General features: G+C 34.4%; 1 protein-coding gene across 1 annotated transcript in view; it reads right to left on the reverse strand.

Annotated features, from left to right (window-relative positions):
- SCN7A (sodium voltage-gated channel alpha subunit 7) overlaps positions 1-17,908 on the reverse strand; it is a 91,498-nt gene that overhangs the window by 52,555 nt on the left and 21,035 nt on the right. Inside the window, exons 5-10 of the mRNA XM_063712846.1 lie at positions 16,972-17,100; positions 15,003-15,094; positions 10,090-10,296; positions 9,771-9,840; positions 6,824-6,965; positions 1,304-1,510 (exon numbers count right to left, since the gene is read on the reverse strand). Of these exons, the coding sequence (XP_063568916.1) occupies positions 1,304-1,510; positions 6,824-6,965; positions 9,771-9,840; positions 10,090-10,296; positions 15,003-15,094; positions 16,972-17,100 (847 nt within the window). The remainder of the gene's footprint in view (positions 1-1,303; positions 1,511-6,823; positions 6,966-9,770; positions 9,841-10,089; positions 10,297-15,002; positions 15,095-16,971; positions 17,101-17,908) is intronic.

Here is a 17,908-nt window from a genome sequence, read left to right on the forward strand (position 1 = left end):
GGACCTAATAATGGGAACAATAGACCTTGGGGACTGCTAGAGGGGGAAGAGAAGGGGAAGGGCAAGGGCTGAAAACTGCTTGTTGGGTACCAAATGCTACGTGGGTGATGGGATCATTTGTATCCCAAGCCTCACTGTCACACAATATACCCACATAACAAACCTGCACATGTAGCCCCTGAATCTAAAAGTTGAAATTTTGAGATATGTTCCATCAATATCTAGTTTATTGAGTGTTTTTAGCATGAAGGAGTGTTAAATTTTATCGAAGGCCTTTTCTGCATCTATTGAGATAATCATGTGGTTTTTGTCACTGATTCTGTTTATATGATGGATTACATTTATTGTTTTACTCATTTTGAACCAGCCTTGTGTCCCAGATATGAAGCCGACTTGATCGTGGTGGATAAGCTTTTTAATGTGCTGCTGGATTTGGTTTGCCAGTATTGTTAGACTACATAAAGAAAATGTGGCACATATACACCATGAAATACTATGCAGCCATGAAAAAGAATGAGTTCGTGTCCTTTGCAGGGATATGGATGAAGCTGGAAACCATCATTCTTAGAAAACTAACACAGGAAAAGAAGACCAAACAGCGCATGTTCTCACTCATAAGTGGAAGTTGAACAATGAGAACACATGGGCACAGGGAGGGGAACATCACACATCAGGACCTGTCGGGAGTGGGGGCAAGGGGAGCGATAGCATTAGGAGAAATATCTAATGTAGATGATAGGTTGATGGGTGCAGCAAACCACCATGGCACATGTATACCTATGTAACAAACCTGCACGTTCTAGACATATATCCAGAACTGGACATATATCCAGTATAATAATAATAAAAGGATGCTTTAATAAAGCAACTATTTAAAATTCCAAAAAGTGTTGAAATTATAAAAAATTTAAAAATTTAAAACTGCATAGAAAAAATAAAGAACACCACTATCACTGAGAAAAAGAACTAAAACCCAAACAAAAAAATATCATAAGTGTGGTGGAGTATTTGCAAAAATGGCCACAAATTTCCTTCTTTTTATTTATACCCTTAGGAAATCCCTTTCCACCTTAACTCTAACCTTGGCCATGTTACTTGCTTTACCCACTGGACAATAACAAATGTGACACAAGCAGAGCCTTAAAGCACTTGGCATTGGTGCTTGCTCCCTGGCTGTTTTTTGGAATCTGTGACCACCATGGGACCAGTGATGAACTGTCTCAACAGGGCCTAAGCCATAGAATCACGAGCAAATAAATGGTTGTTGTTTCAAGATTAAAAAAAAAAAAACATATATATATACCTCATCTGCTTCATTTCCTTCTTGAAGTTCTTTTCCAGTCTGTTGAAATTTTGGTTCAATCTTCTTAGATATTTCACCAACTCTCTGCTTTTCTTCTTCATAGGCCATGGCAAGTACGCCTAAGAACAAACTTGCCATATAAAAGGAAAACAAAAAACTTACCACAACAAAAAATATCATGTAGACCTTCCCAGAAGCATAAAGTATCTAAGGAAAGGTAGAAAGTAAGGCAAAAGAGTAAAATGTTATTTATCTTCCGGGATTCTCCTATTTTAAAATAAGAGGCAAAATTTTGTTAGGAAAATAATATAGTCATAAATGGAATGTAATCATAAGACTGTTTAAGCACTGGCTCCACCTGAAGAAATAAATGAAAACCTTTTGAACTTGAGACATGCATGTAAGGCATAAAATACATGCTGTAAAACCAAGGGAAAACTAGTAGTTTAATTAACTTAGGGTAAGTATTCGATTTTTATGTCTTCACTGATAGAGAAAATACATTTGAAATAATTGTCATTGCTCGATATAGAAACTGGACAGCCTCAACATGGAAAGTTATTTTCTTTGCAGAAGAATCTTTAAATAGACGAAGTTTAATGAAGTCAGAGAACGTTTGGAGATTTTTTTTTCTGATTATTACTTTATGGAAAAATCACAGCAAAGTAAAAAATTAGTCTTTACAAGGAATGGAGAGCAGGACTATTTCTTTGCCTGTCAAAGTATCTGCTTTGGTGAAGAACCTTTAGACAAGCTACATGGGGAAGTCAAATTATCCATTTACATGAAGGCATTGCAGTGGATGACATTTATAGATAGTCTAAAATACAACATTTTAGACTGCCAGACACAGCACTGACTAGCTTTTTATTTCATAATAATTGCCTAAGACAGATCAGAAAATTAAAAGATTTAAAAAATTATAAGTAGAACATTACAAATATAAAATATTATCCATTGATTTAACCTCATTGATCAAAAGTACATGAACAAAATTTAAGAAAATGAATGAGAAATTAAATTAACAGAAAAGTATTATCTACAGAAAATATCGTGTGGATGTAACAATCAAGAATGTTTACAGATTAATAGAAAGTTCAAACATTCAATGAGAAATAATTTATTGACCTAGAGTCTATTTGTCTTTAAAAGTATTTTTAATAAGCCCTGTTATCACAGTGAGTAACCTATTTAGGAGTGGTTAAATATTTTACCACTGAAGCACCTGTTATTTATTGTAGTGCATTCATCAGTCAGGAATAGGTATTATAAAGTTTATTGCAAATCCCATCTCTACCAAAAATAACAAAAAAATTAGCTGGATGTGGTGGCATTTGCCTGTAGTCCCAGCTACTCAGGAGGCTGAGGTGGGAGGATCGCCTGAGCCCAGGGTGGTTGAGGCTGCTGTGAGCCATGACCACACCACTGAACTCCAGCCTGGGTGACAGAGTGACCATGTCTCAAAAAAAAAAAAAAAAAAAGTACCCTACAGGCCATGCACATCAGTAAATGGAGTTGGTTCCAAGTATTCATGGATTCCATATCTGTGGATTCAACAAACCATGCGTCAAAACTATACATATTAAAATTTTATCTATATTGAACATATAGACTTTTTATCTTGTCATTATGAACAATACAGTGTAACAACTATACAGTCTCATACCACATAATAATATTTAGGTCAATGACCAGCAGCATATACAACAGTGATCTCAAAAGATTCCAAAGGAGCTGTTCTATATAGGCATATCAATTTTTTTGTTTTTTATACTATGTTTTTACTGTATCTTTTATATGCCTACCTATACAAATACTTAGCACAGTGTTCCAATTGCCTACAGTATTCAGTATAGTTACATGGTGTACAGGTTTGCCACCTAGGATCAATAGGCTATACTATATAGCCTAGGTGTATAGTAGGCTACATCATCCAGGTTTGTGTAAGTACACTCTATGATGTTCACACAATGATGAAATCACCTAATGACACATTTTTCAGAATGTATCCCTGTCATTAAGCAACACATGACTGTATTTACATAGCATTTACATTGTATTACGTATTATGAGTAATCTAGAGATAATTTAACTTATACTGGAGATAATTTATACAGGAAGTATGTAGGTTATATGCAAATTCGATGCCATTTTACATAAGGGACTTGAGAATTCATGGATTTTAGTATCCACCAGAGGTCCTGGAACTGATCCCCCATAGATACTGAAGGATAACTATACTTTATGTTTATTATCTTATTCAATATTATTTCAATATACAGAAGACAAATGAAAATCAGATAGGAAAAAAAGCTCCCAAGATCTCACAGCCTATGAGGGAATGCCTGAATTCAGAACTTTTGTTGTCTCTACTATATAATGCTAGTGGAGACATAAGAGTATATAAAAGCATATACTCTTGTTAGCATAAAACAGTATATAATTTCTAGTTTTATTACATTTTAGTTTGAAATAGGGGCTAACTATGGCCCCTATTTCAATGTTTTTTATGAATATAAAATGAAACATTATACACAAAGATCTTAGCACATCTCAGGTTCCCAAAAAATATTAGCTATACTGTAAACATAATTTTGTTCCCTGAGGGTTGACACTGTTTTGTTCATTTCTGTACCCACAGCATATCAGAATACTTGGATAAAATAAACATATTTTGAATTAATGGAAAACAATCTCCAAAACATATGCTATACTCTTTGGGAAGAATTGCTAAATTTCCCCATCCATAATTAGTTCAGTTTAAGGCAATGTTCAGGATACAAATCTAGACAAAATCAAAACAAACTCTATCTACATTAGTCAGTAAAAACTTGGAGTACACTATTCACAATAGCAAAGACTTGGAACCAACCCAATGCCCATCGATGTTAAACTGGATAAAGAAAATGTGGCACATATACACCATGGAATACTATGCAGCCATAAAAAAGAATGAGTTCATGTCCTTTGCAGGGACATGGATGAAGCTGGAAACCATCATTCTCAGCAAACTAACACAGGAACAGAAAACCAAACACCATATATTCTCACTCATAAGTGAGAGTTGAACAATGAAAACATATGGGCACAAGGAGGGGAACATCACAGACCAGGGGGCCTGTCGGGGGGTGGGGGAAAGGGGAGGGATAGCATTAGGAGAAATACCTAATGTAAATGACAAGTTGATGGGGTACAGCAAACCACCATGACACATATATACCTATGTAACAAATCTGCACATTCTGCACATGTATCCCAGAACTTAAAGTACAAAAACCAAACAAACAAAAAATTGGAGTACAATAATGAAGATCCTGAGGGCCCTAATAGCAGGACACTTCCAGACTGGTTCCCTATTTCTTTGGTGGAGGGAAAGAACTGTCTTGAAACAAATGCTAATGAGAAAATTAATTCATACATTTTGGGAGCAATAAGTGAAGAGCAAAACCTGTATTATTATAGCATATACAGTGACATAGCCCATATATATTCACTTATATTTTTATTAAAGTTCCATTAAGCATTCTATGTGTAGATGCTAAGAAATCAACAAAAATTAAAATAAGACAAAAATACTTATTTTTTTTCTCAGATAAAAAGTTAGCAGGTAGTTTCTCAGGCAGTTCATCTCTAAGTGGGAAAATAGCTGGACAAGCAACTAAAACACCACAATCTAAGCAAAGTATAGTGGCCTATGGCCTTCCAGTGTAGGATGTGCCTTACTCCTACACTGGGCTTGGGGAAAAGCTCAGGGAAGAAATCATGGTTTCACAGCATAAATTTGAAGCATGAAACTGAAGGCAGCTAGGCGGAAACTTAAATTTAGGGAGAGGGTATAACATACATGGAAATATGATATTATGAGGAAAGCTCATTTGGGAAGCAGCTAACTTTTTAAATAATTAAACAGAGAGTATATATTAGAGTATATTAAAAAATAAATCAGGAGATATAGGCAGATGAGATCTTGAAGGGCACTATATATCATGCATATAGAGTTGGAACTTTGGCCTACAGGAATTTGAAAAACACTGAAGGATTTTTAGAAGAAGGATAACATGATAAGATTATTTTAGAAATAAGAACCTCATAGTGTTTTGGAGAAAACACTGAATCGTATCAAAGAGACTGGAAATACCAACAGAAGTACTAATCTAACAAACTTAGAAAAATATAGTTTGTGTAAAAATGCCACTTGTAATATTTTCTTTTTTTTTTTTTTACCAAAAATACAATTATGCTGCATGTATGTTTGGTCTACTTGATTTCCATTTAACAATATATTATGAAACTTTGTCTGTGTCCCAAATATATTACATTAGCCTATCATCATTAATGACCCGTATATACACGTATATTGCCCACAATTTATCAAGTCAACCAAAATAAGCATGGACTGGATGTGTATGTATGTTTGTTTAAAAATAAAGAATGTTCTCCTTCAACTATAAATAACTTCAGAAGTTAGAGTAATGCTGCTTTGAAAAAACATTATTTTCTATATGATAAAACTTCTCTTCAAAGAAAGACTGAATCCCCATTTTCTGAGAAACTATGACACATACATAATTAGTTACAAACACAGACTCTCAGAATTTGAATTTCAATTCTCATTACAGTAAGCCTTCTGTTATTGTAACTGGAACATGATTGAATATTGAACTGGATAAGAAGAAATAGAAGAACAAAAAGAAACAGGACACTGTATATATTGAATAAATAATTGCTTAAGATATGGCAATGTCATAAATTCAAAATGTTTTAACTAAAGAATACTTAGAAATGTTCTTTATTTAGTGATTACCAAATGTGTAATATCATAGGCTTGGAAACAAGACAGTGATCTGAGATCTGGGAGGTTCAACAGCTATAAATTTTGGGAGGCTACTCGACCTCTCCAAATCTTAGTGTCTTCATATAAAAAGCACACACACAGCCGGGCGAGGTGGCTCACACCTTTAATCCCAGCTCTTTGGGAGGCCGAGGCGGGTGGATCACGAGATCAGAAGATCAAGACCATCCTGGCTAATATGGTGAAACCCCGTCTCTACTGAAAATACAAAAAATTAGCCGGGCGAGGTGGCAGGCGCCTGTAGTCCCAGCTACTCGGGAGGCTGAGGCAGGTGAATGTCGTGAACCCGGGAGGCGGAGCTTGCAGTGAGCTGAGATCGTGCTACTGCACTCCAGCCTGTGCTACTGCACTCCAGCCTGGGCGACAGAGCGAGACTCCGTCTCAAAAAAAAAAAAAAAAAAAAAAAAAAACCACACACACACACAAATACATACTCTCTCTCTCTCTCTGACCTTGTAGAATTGTTTCAAAGATTAAATAAGATATAATACACATGGCAATGTGGCCAGCATATAATTTGACATTCAGTAATTCTAGTTCTTTTTTCTTTTGTCTTCCAATTCTTCTGCACATAAAAATTTAAAAAACTATATTACATTTGACCATTATCTTAGAAGCGAGGGCATGGTGCCATTCCTAAGTACAGTACAGATTCTCTCTGTTCTTACCTGGTGATAAAGTACTTCAGGGTAATCCTGAGCCATTAACCGAAATAGGGCAAATAAGGCCCAGCCAAAACTGTCAAAATTTGTGAAGCCTTGATCAGGATTTATGCCGGCTTTTACACACACATATCCTTCAGGACACTGACTAAAGAAGACAAAGAAAAAAACCTGCTTACTGTTAGGTGACCATCAGATTATGGCCAAATCATAAATATAGAACATCAGTCCTGCGTAATAGAGAACTCACGCTTCCACAGGGAGAGTAATGTCTGCTCCCAAACAATTGCCTGCTAAAAAGTCACACATGAGTTAGATTATAAGTTGATACAGTGAACGGTGTTAATTAAGCGAAAATAAAAAGGGGCCTCAAAAGTGGTTGTTGCCAAGTCATTTTTTTTTGTATTTCTTTATTTTTTCATTGACAAAGAGAAACTGTACATATTTGTGAAGTACAACATGCTGTTTTGAAATGTGTATATATTGTGGAATGGCCAAATGGAGCTAATTAGCATATGCATACCTCACGTACTTATTTTTTTTGTGGTGAGAATACTTAAAATCTATCATCTTATCATTTTTCAAGAATAAAATACCTTGTATTAACTACATCTTTACTACTCCAATATTAAAGGGGAAATACCTGAACATCAGAGTGAAGGTATAACTGATGGAAAATAGTACTGATACAAATACAATTGCAATGGTTGAGGTTATAATTTTCAAATGACTTCATGTAAAGCCCTTAGAACCCATTATTTAAGGGTGAGAAAACATTTATCGCATCAATAATTTATAAGCAGTATTTGCAGACGGGGAGGCAGATCAAATTAAATATTCATTTTATTTCCTTTTAGGGAGTCCTCATATTTCTATCCACTTAGGAGTTTCGGTGTTGTGTTCCATTATTACAGTGGTAGTCCAGTAAATCATGCTTCCTCTCTCCACGCCCTTGTGTAGTTTTCTCTCACATTATTTTGGGTTTAGTCATGTTACTTGTTGTAGTTTTAACGGAACAAGGAGAGGTTTAAAAATCACTTGTGCATTGGGACTTGCTAAATTGCTGACCCACAGTATCTGAGCAAATGCAGTTTTGTTGTTGTCTTGTTGTTTTGGGATAGTTTACCATGCAGCCAAGTATGACTGCTGCAGGTGAAACACTACATGACTTTCTCTTCTTGCCTTGAAATATACCATTGTATCCTGAATATCCGTGACCACGTGTATCCAAAATGTATTTCGGGCCATATTTGAGCTTGGAATGTACATAAAAGGAATTAGCTGAAATGGGATGGGACAGATACAAAGAGATGGGTTCACCATTTGGATATGAGAATAGAATGGGATGGGCAAAAAAATATGTGCTGAGGCCGGGCGCAGGGTGCATTGGCTCATACCTATAATCTCAGCACTTTGGAAGGCCGAGGCGGGTGGATCGCTTAAGCCCAGGAGGTCAAGACTAGCCTGGGCAACGTGGCGAAAACCCATCTCTACTACAAACACAAAAATTAGCCAGTAGTGGTGGCACATGCCTGTAATCCCAGCTACTTGAGAGGCAGAGGCACTAGAATTTCTTGAACCCACGAGGCAGAGGTTACAATGAGCACAGATTGCGCCACAGCACTGCAGCCTGGACAACAGAACAAGACTTGGTCTCAAACAAACTATACACACACACACACACACACACACACACACACACACACACACACACAAACACACATACGTGTGTGCTGAGCAAGTGAGAAAATGTCAAAATCCCCTGAATTTAACTAAACCATATAACTCATGCTCTCCTCCCCCATGAGTCTTTTGTTAATCTGGGCACCAGAGTGTAAGAAAGAGCTGAGTTTACAGATGGCTGCCAAGTCATCCCAGCTGAGAAAAGCAACAGGAGGGAATTACGTGAGTCACGCTGCTGAGAAGTGCCCTGTTTCCCCTTTATGAATTGTAATTTTCATCTGAAATTATAGGACAATGAGACATGACAGTTTCGTCATCTCACTTAAGAATGATTTTGAAATGCTGATTTTAAGAACGAGGTTTTTATTAATGTAAATTATAGTCATAAAAACATGAGATTAAATAAGTGAAATATCAGCATATCTTTTTAATTTTTTTTAAATGGATGTGAGGCTTTCAATGTTGCCCAGGTTGGCCTCGAACATGCAGCCTCGCCACTTTGCACGCCAGGACAACTGGCCCAAGCTATCGCGGCTCCCATCAGCATATCTTTAATATTTCTTTTCTCCCAAAACTTCTTTCCAAAGGATAGATTTATATTGTCTTTCTTGGTCATTCTCACTAGCTCTGGAGCACTCTTGAAAACAGAAGATAAGATTCTTGTGTAAGTTCCAGCTCTGCCATTTACTAGTTTCTCAACCTTGAAGAAATCATTGAATTAGTCTGCCTATTGCTTTTTTAATAAAATTGGATGAATAGCATTCCACATTGCATACTTCTGCTATGGTCTGAATGTTTGTCCCCTCAACATTCATATTGAAATTCTAACTCCCAATGTGATTAGGAGATGGGGTCTTTGATAGGTGATTAGGTCACGAGGGTGAAGTCCTCTTGAATGTGATCGATATCCCCAGAGAAAAGGCCTGAGAGAAACCTCTGGCCTCTTCTGCTATGTGAGGACACAGCAAAAAGGCACCATCTATTGACCAGAGGACAGGCCTTCACCAGACACCAAATTGGCCCAGCACCTTGATCTGGACTTCTCAGCTTCCCCGACTGTGAGTAATACATTTCTGTTGTTTTTAAACCAATCAGTCTATGGTATTTTGTTAATGCAGCCCGAGTAGACTAAGATAACTTCTCAGTATGGTTTTGATGATGAAATGAGATAATACAATCAAATGGGAAGCAACAATAAAAGCAGAAGTCCTTCATTAAGTACTATTGACAGGTGATAATGATTTAATAGAATAAAACTAATACCACCTACCCAGCATCTGTCCTGTTGCCACAAAGGAGAGCATATCTTTCTCCTTCCAAATAATAAAAGTTTTCTGTTTCTGAAAAATAGGCAAGAAATGATATTCTATATGTAATTATGAGTTAGCACCACACTGGAAGTCCATTTGGATCTCTGTAGAAGCTAAAATCCTTTTCTGCAATTGTGAAGAAAAGAGCAAATATCCTTGCCTTTCAACCAACGCCTTTGGGAATCTTGCAAAATGTTGAGTGTTCAACATTTCTGGGAAGACTGCTTTGTCTTTAACAAAAGTTTCAATTTTTGATATACATGGCAAGGTGATTCTTACCTCGAATATAATATGGGTTTCCAGTTCTGTTGTGCAGGGTTTCATTTTCATTCTCTTGGGGCCATCGAAAACATTTATGTTTCAGGTTGCCCATGAAGAACCCCATTCCAATTAGAGAAAATATGCTCAGAAAAAACAGAGTTAGGATAATGACACCAATAAGCTTCTTCAAGCAGTGTATCAGGACCCCTACAAGGGATTTCAGACCTGGAAGGAGAAACATTTGTTTTTGAAATAATGTAATATCTTAGAAAAGCACCATTGGCAAACCTCTCCCATAGCAACTGCATACTCCATTGAAATCAACAGTTTTATCTTATAATGTAATTCTAATTATTTGGGTCTCATAAATAAAGTGAATACTAAATCAAAAGTTGAGGTTTATGTATTATTGTTAATTTTTAACACCTAACAAAATAATTCAGACACACTATTTAAAATTAATTATTTGTTTCTTTCTCTTTACAAAGAAAAACAATCTCCCTCTCTTGGTTACTACTTGTCATATCAACCTCCAGTGTTTGTAAGCATAAAGAAAGGTGTAAGGTTATAAATCAAAATTAAAATGTTCTTGAAAAAAGAAACAGTTTGAAACAGCAGTATTCTATATTATTCTTTAATTGACTTTATAATAATTCAATTTGAAGAATTTCGATAAGCAGGAATGAGAATAACACAACTGTGATCTATGTAAACTGTATTTATATCAGACTACTAATAGAGAATTCAAACTTAAAGCTGGCTTTATTTAAGGATATTCAGTTTTCTAATTATAAATAACACATGCTGACTTCTGAAAGTAGAAAACAAGAAAAAACAAAAATAACAAAATCATATCTCGTAGAATAAATTACTATTAACTTTTTTGTGTATAAACTTTCTTTCTTTCTTCCATCCGTCCTTCCCTCCTCCCTTTTCTTTTTCACTTGATCTTTTATTTGCTAGTCTGTGTGCATTAGTGTCCTAATAACTGCTCAGCACAATAATGAATGAGAATATACTAACTCTGCGATGTTAACTATGCAAGTAGTCAACATCTGTATACCTTAGTTTTATAATCTTTTAAAATGGAAATAATACCTACTTTCTATCTTATTGTGAGAATTGAAAACTGTTCATTTGAATGATGTCAGATGATTAGATTTCTTGAGTAAAATATGACAGGGTTGAAATAAAGTCATTTTTGTGAGTACAGAAATGTGATAATCTAGATTAAATATACAATTTTAATTTGACATCATAATAAAATATTTGTTTATAGCCTCCTTTTGCCACTTAGAATTATATCATTCTTTTTACTATAAGCGAATCTTTTCAAAGTATTATACTAGATATATAATAGAACTTCTGTGTCAAATATACAACAGTGGTTTAGCATTGATACACACGTTCACATTGTTTTCCAGAGATGTTGAACCAATGTATAAACCAGACTATAAGCCTTCACTAAAACTGAAACATTTTGAAATATTGTTGGCAGTTTATTAGAAACAAATAAAATGACTTCAATGTGATTTCTGTAGTTACTATTCCAAACTTTTAAAATAGGTGTATTTGCACTGTGTGCTTATTTGGCAACCGTCATGAGTCCTTAGTATATTTTTATACTGAATTTCTTTCATATTGTTTTGTAGGAAATGTTTTTTAAGAGCAATTCTTAAAGAAAAATATATGTCTGTGTTTATATATATATATATAAACACACACATATAGATAGATAGATAGATAGATAGATAATTTCCATTGTATACCCAGTTTTTGGTGGAGCCTTAATTTTAGTACTGACATTTTGTTTGATGGAAAAAAATGACACCATCACATTTTTATAAAATTAAGTTTGTTAATAGTTTTCATTAGTATATACTAATTAGATTCTGTTAGAAAGTTCTGGGCCATATGCCAATTTCGATCTTAATTTTCTGGTATAACTTCCTCCTTCTTTTAAATTTTAACCTTCGTTTTGCTTAGCTTAAGTAAGTCTATTATAGAGTTTAATTGTATTTCTGACTTCATATTAAAGTCTCTGCCTCAATAAAAAAAATTTAAACCGATTGCATTTATTTTCATAAATTAGGTTTACACTGGAATATACCTTTACTTTTTTTGATTTCTATATTCTCCTTATTATTCACTGTGTTTCTTTTCCTTTGTCAATAAATTCACTGTATCTATTTTTTCCTTTAGTATTTTAGATAAAATACATGTTTTGAGAACTTATATCCAATTTAAGTTCCTATGTTGAAATAAAATGCATATCTCTACATCAATAACACAACGTCTACTCAGTCCCACCACATAAGGCGAGAAAATAACAGTATTTATTTTCTTATATTTCTCTATTCTGACTTCTCAGTTTTTGTTAATATAAGTAATGACCTTTGACCTAGTTATCATTGTTGCATTATGCATTTTGTATCACATATTATCTATCATGATTTATAGAAAGGATAAAATTCAAATCCTTACAAGGGCTTGCCAGGAAGCATAAATTCACACAGAGAGTTGAGAGGACTCAGATGAATCTGCCTGACTTAAAGTGGCAGCTGTTCTTCATCTACAGCAGGTTGTTGCTGTTCATAAACGTTGGTGGACCTATCCTGACAATTCATCCAAGTTAAACTGGATTTCAAAATAAAATCATTAAATTTTTATAATATTGACATCTATTTCAAAGTTTTCTAAAACACAAATAAAATATGTATCTAGTTCAAGAATGAACCACAGAAATCCGTGTGGTAACTTCGGATTTATAATATTTGCATTCTGTTTTGCAACTAACAGCAGTAGTTTGCAATCCATTCTGCGTCGAAATGGTTTCAGAGCTCATTGCAATTACTTTTAGAACTAAATACTCTCATTGCTAAATATTTCATTTTCATACTTAATTTTTCAGCAGATATTCTGAAAATATACACATGTACAGTTTGAGAACCCTTGCATAGCTGAGAACGTACATTTGTTGACTATACATACAAATGACAGCCAAGTATAGAATTCTAGTGTCTCAACTTCCCTGCCTACACTTTGCCCCAAGCTCTGAGACTCCACTGCCTACTTAAGTTTACTATTAACATGCGGTCTAAGGGTGACCTGTCCATGATGTGTTTCTCACTCTTTTGCTTGAAAAAATTTATAATACTTTTATTCTTTAATACTTTACATTTATAACATTTTACAATATGTCTAAGTGTGTATTATAGTTATTATTTATCTAGTATAAGCTGATCTCTCCCATTTGTAGGGTCTTTTTCCAGTTAAAAATTTTTAAAAGTTTTTTCTATTGTATGTATTTCAATAATTTGTCTTTTATATTCATTCTGGTCTGTTTTCATGATCACCATTTATGCATAAGATGGAATTTAATTTTTTCTCCTTCATTAATCCGTTCCATTTTTCAGTTCTATTGTATTAATACAGAATTCCTCCAGTCTTTCTTTATACAAGTGTGCTTGTTTGATGCACTGATAATACTATTTTATGTTCCATTACCACCGAATATTCATCTAGGGTAGTGTAATTTTTATCACTTTTTTGTCTTAAAGTTAGTTATATTTGCCTGTATTACTCTGTCATTTCATCTTCTGTAGAGAGAATGCAAAAAGATAATTTATTATGTATGCTTCTATTTTTAAGCACATTTATTTTAAAAGAGGATACTTTCTTTCTATTAAATATGTTTCTCTTTCTATATTGCAAAATATTTTCATACACTCCATATTGCTGGTATGCGCCTAGTATATTCTCCCTTGAAAAAAAGAGTTAGAGGTCCCTACTAGCCTGTAGGCTTCCAACTCTAGTGAATGAATTCTTCTTGTATTATTACAACTTGAATTCATCTGATTTACTTAATAATTCTTACCTCTAGTCTTAAGATAAAGATGCATGTGAAATATGTGGGGAGTAATAAGGGAGCTAGAGCTGTGAAAATTCCCACGAGATTAACTCTCACTAATTGATTCCTTCACTAGATTTGGTAAAGCTGCCATGCCACAGACAGTTTTTATTAAACAGCTTTACTGAGATATATTTCACAAGCCCCACAATTCAACAGCTTAATGTGTATGAATCAATGTTTTCGTATATTCACAGGTTATGAATTATCACCATACTTTCCAATCTGTTTTTCTCATTTGTTCTGCCTGAACTACAAATACATAGCCTATATATATTTAGCCTTCTTTCTGGTCTATGAAAGTTGCCTGTAGGCTTTGTTTTTGCTTTTCTTACATTCCTCCTTTGTTTTCTTATACAGCTATTTCATAACACTTCTGAATTGCAGCTAAAACATTCTGGGTAGAGTTGTTCTTATCTAATTGTTCTTATTCATTCACAATAACAAACTAGAAGGTGTTGGTGTGTTTCTGTTAGAATGTCTTTAGAAATGGGAGCTGTAACTTAGTCTTCAGCATCTTCCATCAACGTGGTAAAGCTGCAACCACGTTGATGGAAGATGAATTTTGTGGCATGTGAATTGCACCCTATCCAAGCACCGAAAGCAAAGGGGAATTCATCTTATTTTATATTACTTTGTTCATGTCAACTGGTTTCTTGATAAAATGAGGAAAAGAAAGAGGCAGATTAGATGTGTGTCTAGACCACTATTTCTCTCAGAAGTCTAAGAAGAATTTTATAAGTTCATATTTAATTTGTAACAATTACAAATTAAAATATATTTTATTGATGTCTATATTTTGGTTTTGCAAAAATTGAGCCTACACCAAATAAATAACAGTCAATGTACTTTTTTTCTTCTCTTTCCTGGAGTGACATAAATGTAAATTTTAGATAACTCACTGGTTTCAAAGTGGAAACACTATTCAATACTTCCTCTGAACAACAACAGGGAAGTTCAAGTGAATACATGGCAGTATATAAAACAAAATGAAGAAAAGATACTCCATGCAATTTCTTACCTTGATTTAAAGGAATAATTTTTAAAATTCTCAAAGTTCTTGCAGTTTGAAGCATTGGAATGAAGTCTAGAGGTGAGTATCTTATAATAATCCTGTGGAATTAAATTAGAGTTACTTAAAAGTCATATTACATCTATGCTACTTATTCTTGGCTTTTTATGGTTATTGAAACTTATTTTTAAAACCATATATGCAAACATTTCCCTTGATCACATGAGTCCACATTGCAAACAGTTTTATTATTGATTAGAAGACAAAGATTGCTACAGTGGAAAGTGGCCAGGTAAATATTAATCTATATTATAAGAGTTTACAAAAGTTTGACACTGTGAATACTCTTAATTTCTCATCAAATATTCTATACTATGTTCATAAATCTTTTGTTTTCTAATTACTGAAAAGATAGTTACAATGAAAAATGAATATCAAGCTTTTTAAGGAATAGGATTCATTTTAAGTATTTAAACTTAAGATGATGATGATGGTAATTATAGTGGTGATATGAGAATAAAGATGAAGAGAGGATGAGGATGAGGATGATGGTGACGACATTGATGGTGATGGTGATAATGATGACAATGGTGATGGTGATGGTGATGAAGGTATAAGGCAGACTGTGTGTTGATTAAGGGCACAGACTCTGAAGCCAGACTGCTTGTGTAGAAATCCAGGCTCTACCATGAACTAACTGCAACATGAGCAAATTATTTAAATATTTCTTGCCTCAGTTTCCTCAACTGTAAAGTGGGGTTAATAATACTTCCTGATTCAGAGGGTTTTTTTGAGAGATTTAAGGAGTTAATTTATGTGAAGTACATAGAAGAGCACCTGGCACATAGGAAGGGCTCTGTAAGTGTTAGCTAACAGAAACAGCAAAACAGCAAAGATAATGGTAATAATAGTAAAAGTAGTGATGGTAATAATTACAGTGATATGAGACACTATGTTAGGTTGCTTATAACATAGCAGACACTCTTTATGCTCTTTATAAATGTTATTTTAAAAACTGACCCAAAATCACTGTAATAATTACAGTGATATGAGACACTATGTTAGATTGCTTATAACATAGCAGACACTCTTTCTGCTCTTTATAAATGTTATTTTAAAAACTGACCCAAAATCACTGTAATAATTGCAGTGATATGAGACACTATGTTAGATTGCTTATAACATAGCAGACACTCTTTATGCTCTTTATAAATGTTATTTTAAAAACTGACCCAAAATCTACAAATAGAAAATTACTTTAAATTATCTTTAACAAGAGTTTGATGCCAGTAATGATTTCCATAGCTAGAAAACAGAATACACTAAATAGAAGTATTTTAAAAAGAGACATGAAATTGTTAGAATTGTCTGAAGCATTCCAGAAAATGTGGGGGGGTGGTGTTTAAGATACGTTATTCTGATCTCTAGCATATTTACTGGTCTTAAGCAATGTAGCTACATGAAGTGTAGATTGGGAATTGAGAATCAAATCTGCTAGGACCTTCTCCTAAGTATTCAGGGGATTGGCTCACTGATCACTAAAAGGCACACTTAAAATGCACAAATTCAATCTTTATCATTCTTGCTCCAAATAGAAAGCAGAAAATAACACACTCCTTTCATTCTTTTTTTTTATTATTATACTTTAAGTTTTAGGATACATGTGCACAACGTGCAGGTTAGTTACATATGTATACATGTGCCATATTGGTGTGCTGCACCCATCAACTCGTCATTTAACATTAGGTATATCTCCTAATGCTATCCCTCCCCCCTCCCCCACTCCTTTCATTCTTATTGCATCTTCTGAGGACTAGGTCAGAGGCAGCTGAGAGAGCTCACTATGACTATAACTTTGAAGTATTCTTCACTTGCAGACTATCTGCAGGCAGAAATCTTTGTAGACGTCAATTATTTTTTATGAAAAACATTTTCTGAGCAAAACATTAAAATAGACTCAATTTAAAGAAATACTCACTCAAACACAGTTATGCTGAAATCGAGCCAGTTCCATGGATCACCAAGGAAGGAAAAAGATCCTGCCCAGACACCTCTTGCAAAGAGTTTTACAAGTATTTCAAATGTGTAAATTCCAAGCAAAGTATTCCTGCAGAAATTTTTTCATATAAATATTATTGGTGAGAATAATACATTGTCAACTCTGAAATACAATATTTATGATAACTAGCTGGCATTTAAGAATAAGTCATCAGGAAGGTGAGACCAGGCCTACTTGGTAGGCCAAAACAAACCAACCACCAATAAATTAGACAACATTCAAGAAAGCAAGTGCTCCTTGAGCCCTAGCTCAATGCTTTAAATAGAATTTAAAGCCCTAGCTAATGCTTTAAATAGGGTAGGCTGTGTCTTATAGCATTTGTCATGACATTTGACTTTTAAATATTTTTATTACTGTAGCCATGTAGTATAATTTGAAGTCAGGTAACAAGATGCCTCCAGCTTTGTTCTTTTTGCTTAGGATTGCCTTAGTTACTTGGGCTCCTTTTTGGTTCCATATGAATTTTCTTTTACAGGAACATGGATGCAACTGGAGACCATTATCCTCAGCAAACACAGAAATGGAAAACTAAATACTGCATGTTCTTACTTTGAAGTGAGAGCTAAATGATGAGAACACATGGACACATAGAGGGGAGCAACAGACACTGGGGCCTTTTGGAGGTTAGAGGGTGGGAGGAGAGAGAGGATAATGAAGAAAATAACTAATGAGAACTAGGCTTAATACCTGGGTGACAAATAATCTGCACAACAAAACCCCATGACGCAAATTTACCTATGTAACAAACCTGCACTTGTGCCTCTGAACTTAAAATAAAAGTTAAACAAAAAGTAAAAAAAAAGTTCAATAAATCCTAGCTGAGAGGTGATAGTCTTTATATATTATGCAGGTAAAT

Source organism: Pongo abelii, chromosome 11, assembly GCF_028885655.2.
Source record: "Pongo abelii isolate AG06213 chromosome 11, NHGRI_mPonAbe1-v2.0_pri, whole genome shotgun sequence".
In the NCBI taxonomy this organism is placed as follows: Eukaryota; Metazoa; Chordata; class Mammalia; order Primates; family Hominidae; genus Pongo; species Pongo abelii.